A 7,268-nucleotide genomic window follows, 5' to 3' on the forward strand; every position below is an offset into this window, starting at 1 on the left:
CTTCAAAGCCTCCCAAGTTCAATCAAATGAGATGAATGAGGATAATAATGTAAATGAGCTTGGGGCAAATGAAATAGAGAATCTGACAGAGGTGTGCTCTGCTCTAATTCCAATACCTTATATTGTTAATAATCAAGTGGAGCCTTCCCTTTGTCCTGCCATTGATGAAGTTGTGGAAGGAAGTGTAGGAGCAATGCCCCAAGCATCATTTCCTTGGTTCACACAATAATTTGATTTTATAAATGATGCAAGACCAGATATGTATGATGAGGGTAATGTAGGGAATTATGCAATAGATACAAAGTCTCAAGAATCATTTCCTTCAGTAATACCCATGCTTAATGATTTAATTTTTTCTTTAATTGGTAGTAGTATACTTTTATTTAATATATCTAATGCTACTAACCATTTCTTTGTTGAGCATGTTGGTTGCAGGGAACATGTTGCAAAGGATTCACATAGACGATTTCATGATGAACTTTTGAAGGAAGGCATATTAATTAAGAAAAATTTTAGAACCTTATGTAGGAAGGTTCTAAAATATCTGACACCACGAAGGTCAAGATTTAAGTTTGATGGCTATGATAAGGGGTTGAGCTTAGGACCTAAAACAAGTGCTTTTTGGGAGGCAACCCAAGTTTCTTTCTTGTTATTATTTCAATTTATTTTCTTTTATCTTTTCTTAACCCAATCCCTTTATTTAGTTTTTCTTGTTCATACTTCTTTTTTAGGATATATTTTTTAGGAGGCTTGAGGATAATGGAGTAATTTCAGAACTTGATTGACCCATTAACTTGGCACGTCTCACTTGGTAACTCCTGTAACCTTAACCTTCTTTTATATTTGACTTTATTTTCATTGGGACAATGAAAAATTCAAGTCTTGGGGGATGCATACTTAGATGCATATATGTTGGGTTATAGTGTAGATTTTGATAATAAAATTTAGATTTAGGTCATAATAAAATTTTGAGGTATTTTGAGTTGCATTACCCACACTATTACTGCTGACTTGTCTGAAAGTAAACTTCTAGCGCGATCATTATCTAGAGGTCATGAGTTACACTTTTTAGTGCTAGTATATTTAGTGATTTATTTTTCTATCTCTAGTGAATCAAAATGAGCATAGCCTTTGTTTGATAACAATTTTTTTTGCACATTTTCGTTTAGAATCATGTTGTTAGGTAATTAGTGTTAATATGTTTGGTGATCTACTTTTCTCTATCTTCAATAGCAGGACATGAACATGGTATTTCATTGAAAGGATTTATTCTAGTCTAGTTTAAGGATCTCTTTACACTTTGCCTTATTTTGATAGTTGAAGGTTCTAAAAATAGGTATGATTTATTAGACTTAATGAGTACTTGAATGCCCATAGTGTTTTCTTAACTATATCTTGGTCATTAGATTGATGGTCGAATCATTAAAGCTCATTTGGAAAAATAAAAATCCCACCAGTTACATTGTTACAAATGTATAATTGAAGAAAAAATATATTAAAATGAAAAATAAGTTTTTGAAATAAGGGATTGAAAAGTTTATTGTAGTGAGTGAAAACTAGTTGTTTATTCCTTTGAAACCAAGTTAGGTTACTGGAGAAATAAATACTAGATTTCTTTTGATATCAAGCACATTCTTTAGACCTTGGGTAGATTTAGGAAAGATGAACCAAGTAGTGTTTACTGCTGGGAATAACAGGAAAAGATGGTTCAATGACTACTTGACTAAGATTAGGAATTGATACTTGAGAAATTTAGGTCACGATTTGCACTGAGCACGGAGAACTTATTCTTAGGCTAAGTTAAATCCATTTATGATCATGCTCATTATTGAAATTATTTGATAGAGTTAAATTGATTCACCAAGGATTATTACGCACTTACTCCTACATATGCTTCTAAACTGCAGCATTTTGTTTGAATGCTTTCTTGTAGATCATTCTTGATTATGCTCATTAGTTTCATTAGTTTAATGGAACTGAATAGAGTCGCTAAGGATACATATTATTAGCTCATGAACCTAGATTGTAGAGTTTGCTTGAGGACAATCAAAGATTTAAGTTTGGGGGTGTGATGCACGTAGATTATATATGTTATTTTGCACTATTTAATGCACACCTACTTATATTTCATGTTTATGATCTATGTGTTTTGCAACCTTTTCTATCATATTTTAGTATAATTACTACTTCATATCCAGAGATCTGCTCAGTGCTTATTTTAACTTTCAGGAGTAGTTTGGAGTGGAAAAGAACGCTAAAGATGCAAATGAAGATTAATTGAAGCAAGGAATAGAGTGCGCAACTCATCTCAGGGGCAAATTGGACCTGGTCATGCTTTAAGCCATGACCAAGAGAAGCTCAAAGATTTGGCTGTGCCAAATAGCACGACCAAGGAACAAGAAAAGACACTGGCCATGCCAAATGGCATGACCAGGAAGTGGACTCAACACAAATGAAGACTAGGTCATTCCTCAGAGCATGACCAGAAGTTGTCCATGCCATCTTCTAGAGTCACATTGGGATTGGCCGTGCCTTGAGGCACGACCATACACTTGAAGGTGCAGTTTTGAAGAGCTGGCTGTACAAATTGGCATGACCCATAAGAAGCAAAGCAGCGTTGCTCTTCTTTGTCCATGCAAAATGACACGGCCTGGCCGTGAGGATAGAGCCAAACTGGCTCTGGTCGTGCCTTAATACACTGTCAAAAATCCAACAGTAGGGAAGGGGCCGTGCCATTTGGCATGACCAAGCAATTATGGCTGAGACAAATTAGCTCTAGTCGTGCTAAATGGCACGACCAGATGCCCAAGCCATGTTCAGATCGTTCCTAGAGGCATGGCCACCTTGTGCCTCACTTCTATTTAATGGGTACTTCATATCTTTGTTAGGGGCGGAGGATCCAAGGACAGAAGAAGACCATCTAGGTTGAATTCTCGCATCCGAGGATATCACTTGGATGATCCAAGGTCATTCCACTGCTCTATCTTCGTCAGCATTCCAAGAGTTACATCCAAGCTCTTCACTCGCACTACAAGAAAAACCCTCATAGACATCGGTGGAACAACAACGGTTTTAAGTAAAAACCGATGTCTTTGAGTATTTTACACCGTTTTTTTTCAAAAATCGGTGTCTATGAGTGCAGATTTTTGCTCATAGACATCGATTTTTTTAGCCAATGTCTATGAGAGTCTTTTTTCATTAATAGACACCGATTTTAACCACGGTTTTTAAAACCCGGTATCTATGAACCAAAATTCTGGCAGACTTTTTTAGCGTGCTTTCTTTTGGGCTTCTCCTCGCCCACCATAAATCAAAACCCTAATCCTCCGCATCCTCCTTTTAGGAGTTACCATTTGAAAGAAGAGTAATGGATCTCTCGACGGTGATGTGAACAGCGGTAGTCGTCGGCGCTGTCACGGTCTACTGCGATTTGGGGAGTATCAGAGCAACAACACAATAAGAAGGTTGAGGTGACCATAGAGGAGGTATGTGAACACATTGCACTCAGATGTGCTCAACCATCTTCTCACATACTCTCCCCTCTCCGTCAAGGTATTCTCCCCAAACCCTTCAATCCTCTCCGTGTGCCTCATTTTCTCTCGATCTCACGGTGATGTTTTTGATGTAGGTCGAGCGGGTATGGTCCGGATCCAAGAACACTTGATACTCCGACCGCTTAACTCTCTCAATCCCCTTTTGCCTTGACTACATCAAATGTGAGAATAATCGAAGATCCCCCTGTTTGAGTTATTGTCGTTCTTTTTTTTTTTTGCCCTAATTGGAATCGGATTCCTTTCAGGGGATGTGATCTACAACGTGCTCCACCCGTCACTAGCACCGGATGTCATCTTTTCGCTGGAGGACGATGACTTTGATCCCTTAGGCGATATAGCAAGGGAGGGGGAAATGCGGTTAAGTAAGAGCTGCTTGTGTGATTGGAATGGAAAAGATCCATTGAAGCTGATGGCTCTTGTCCATGAACTCAGGTTCTTCATCTTGGACCACTCATATTTGTGTGATCGATAGTCGAGTTCGTTTGTGGTTGCTTATTTTTATTCTAAAATTAGGGATCTGTACACACATTATCAGAGGAGGAGGGTAGGGGAGATTGATGATGCTAGGCTTAAGTTTGAACTTAATACTATGCTTTCGAGGGAGGTAATTGCCATAAGCTTGTTCTTTGTCTCCTTTTCATGTGGCTTAACTGGAACTAAAGTTGTGTTTGCAGAAGATATATCCAAGATAAAATTATAGTGGAAGAAATGATTCATAGAATCTACCTCCAAAAATTTTGAGATCTGCCTTGGCTATTTTTTTAAAATGTTGCTATTATTGGTTTCTAGTTGTTGATCGGTCATGTAAATTTGTTGTTTATGAAAAAAAAGTTGCAGTTTCTTAGATATTTTGTTCTTTTTACTGAATTTTGCTTCTGTAAAATGCTTTACCACATACACCATATTTTTGTCTTCCATTTACTTCTTCCAGAGTTTACTCTTAACTTACTGCTTGCATTAATAATCCTTTCTTAACCTTCACTGATGGTTTTTTTTCTATTTGAAATTACCATAGCTCATTCTCATAAACGGGATAATCTAGTGACTTTGTTTTCATGCATTTTTACCTTTTCTATATGTTGTTAATAATAGATGACAATCTGAGAGATAACACTTTATTTTTGGTAACTCCAGTTGTTATTGTATAGGGGATTGAAGTATGCATGGTTCCATCTCCTGATAGGGTAAGTTCCAATAGAAATTATACTTATTGTTTGTTTTGTGAATAATTCAAGTATATGAATGCTAAACCTCTAATTCTTTATACTGTATTAAACACTCATATAGCCAGAGGAAGTAAAATTTTTTGTACGCTTAATTGATACGGACTTAAACAAGTTAGTTACATCATGCAATTGGAAACATCAGCAGAAGATCTACTTGCAGGTATCTTTCTTTTCTTTTACCAGGGATATTATAATTTTGCTTCCATGTTTTGAAACAGTTTAAACAGACTGCTATAATTGGGATTAAACCTTATGCTGAGTGTTTTGGTCATTCTCTCAGTATTCCTAATCTAAATCAGGTTGTATTTATACACTTTGCTATTACACTTTACTATCTGTATTAGGATCTTGGTCAATTATCCCATCAATTTAATGATTATTAATATTGAGGTAAAGTGTGGTAAAAGATTCTACTTGGGTGAGGAATTGACATGTCTTATCTGTATAAACGGTGGTTTTCTTTTTCAATTTTATTTGTGCAATTATGTGACATTTGTTTTTATTTGGCAATTTGTCATAGTATTTGTTCTTAAGTATGTGAAGATCAAATGTTATTTGTCACTTCTTCCATTGATATTATGATTTTCTTTTGATGCCTTGGAGTTGGATAAATATTATTCCTTTTGCTTTGATTCTGTTTAATTTTTACCAAGATTGTAGTTATATCTAAGAGGTCAAGGAATATGCAGGCCAAGGTTCTAGGTGCTCTCTAGCCCACATTTTGCACCTCCTTTAAGCTGGAGCATTGTTTTTTCTCGAAGAATTCATGTTCCTTTTCAATCTTATGTTTAATGAACTTTTCAATAAATTAGTGTTAATGTATTCGGATCACAGAATGTGAATTCACATCTATTGATTATGTGGAAGTTTAATTATAATCATGCCTCCTCCATGCTGCTTAGATTTATGAGGTTTAAGAATGAAGGAAGAATCATTCATTTTGTTCTTTTGAAAATTTATTATGTTAATATAAGTAGAATCTTTTTGAAGATAGTGTGAATAAATTATTTTATATATTTCAAGAAAAATCATAATAATCTACTATACACCATGCATCACTATATTTAGCTTCTTTCAAATCAGTTGCCTTATAACAGATTATTTCAAATGTGCAGATCAAAGAAGCTGAGCAAACAAGTAAAAATTACCAACAAAAGGTTACTTATCTCATTTTCAATTTCTATTTGAGTACAAGTTACAACATCTTTAATTTCCCTTATGTAAGCAACAAACTGCTTTATATCCATATTGACTATTTTATTCTATTCAGGTAAGAGAACTGGAGAATCAATTAAATGGTGAGAGGACAACCAAGAAGGATGTTGCAAAGTTCCCAAAGCCTCTAGTGGCTCCTTTAAGATGGAGGCCTCCTTTACAAAGAATCAACAATCAGTTGTCACCCTCAGGACATCAAACAAGTAGAGGTGCCCATCCAGTAGTAGATAAAGAGAATTGTCTATTAACAAATAAAACTACTGGGGAAGATTTAGTTAAATCTCTACACAGAGCAAGAAGCATAACGTTGGCACCAGTAAGAAGAATATTTGTGTACTATCTATTACCTTTTGATGTTGTAAGAAGAATAGTTATGTGTAATTTGTGCACAATATCTATTATCCTTTTATGTTGTAAGAAGAATATTTATGTGTTGGTTATATGGATATTAACTTGGTGTGTTTAGATACATCGGTGCATTTTTATTTGTGATTTTCTTAGTGAATTAATAATATTAACTTAATTTTATGATTTGCTTGGTGATAATATTGGTTTTTCACTATTTCAAAAATTAAATTTGTGTCATTAAACAATACTGATATTACATCAGTTTTCCACCGCTGTAAAACCGGTGTCATTAACTAATATTACATCGGTCGTATACCGCTGTCAAAACTGGTGTTATTAACATATAATATTACATCGGTTTTACACCCGATGTCATTAAGTGATACTACACCGGTTATAACCCGATGTCTAAAATGACAGACCTTTTACATCGCCTTCATAGACATCAGTCGAAAATGTAATAGACAGCGGTGGAAAACCGATGTCTATGAGGGGTTTTCTTGTAGTGTCGATGTCAAAAGATAAGTTTCTACTCACCTTCCTTAGGGTTTTTGAAAATTTCTATGTATTTCTTCCTATTATAGAGTAGATTTATACTATTCTAGGATGTAGAAAGTAATTGTAATGTGTGGATGATGTAAACTCTATGGAATTGCCATTTTCCTAGTTTGATGAAGCTTGTGTGCACTTGTTCTATTTGATGAAATACTTGCATAGAGGCTTTTCCTTATGATCATGAATTTATCTATCTAGATTGTATTTCTGTATGCATAGATTTTATTTCTGAGTTAGATACATTAGTGTGTGTCTATATTGGGACTGTGTATGAACCTAAATTTTTGTTAATCAGATGCATAAATTATCATCTCTTTTGAGTGTATGTTCCAATATAGCTCGGTGTAGCCTTAGGATACTTGTTTGAAGT

The 7,268-nt window shown here is 35.1% G+C and overlaps 1 protein-coding gene across 1 annotated transcript; it reads left to right on the plus strand.

Annotated features, from left to right (window-relative positions):
* Nucleotides 1–3,906: 3,906 nt before the first annotated feature.
* On the plus strand, nt 3,907–5,003 carry LOC121994684. Its single transcript, XM_042548637.1, has 4 exons — nt 3,907–3,986; nt 4,068–4,158; nt 4,703–4,738; nt 4,842–5,003. The coding sequence occupies exons 1-4, from the start codon at nt 3,907–3,909 to the stop codon at nt 5,001–5,003; spliced, it is 369 nt and encodes a 122-aa protein (XP_042404571.1).
* Nucleotides 5,004–7,268: the final 2,265 nt, after the last annotated feature.

This window comes from Zingiber officinale, chromosome 6A (assembly GCF_018446385.1).
Source record: "Zingiber officinale cultivar Zhangliang chromosome 6A, Zo_v1.1, whole genome shotgun sequence".
NCBI classification, from domain to species: Eukaryota; Viridiplantae; Streptophyta; class Magnoliopsida; order Zingiberales; family Zingiberaceae; genus Zingiber; species Zingiber officinale.

Coding starts and splice junctions, on each gene's coding strand:
- LOC121994684 (XM_042548637.1), top strand. CDS start 3,907: ATGCGGTTAAGTAAGAGCTGCTTGTGTGATTGGAATGGAAAAGATCCA. Junction 4,159..4,702: donor ATACTATGCTTTCGAGGGAG/GTAATTGCCATA, acceptor GTTATTGTATAG/GGGATTGAAGTATGCATGGT. Junction 4,739..4,841: donor TGGTTCCATCTCCTGATAGG/GTAAGTTCCAAT, acceptor ACACTCATATAG/CCAGAGGAAGTAAAATTTTT.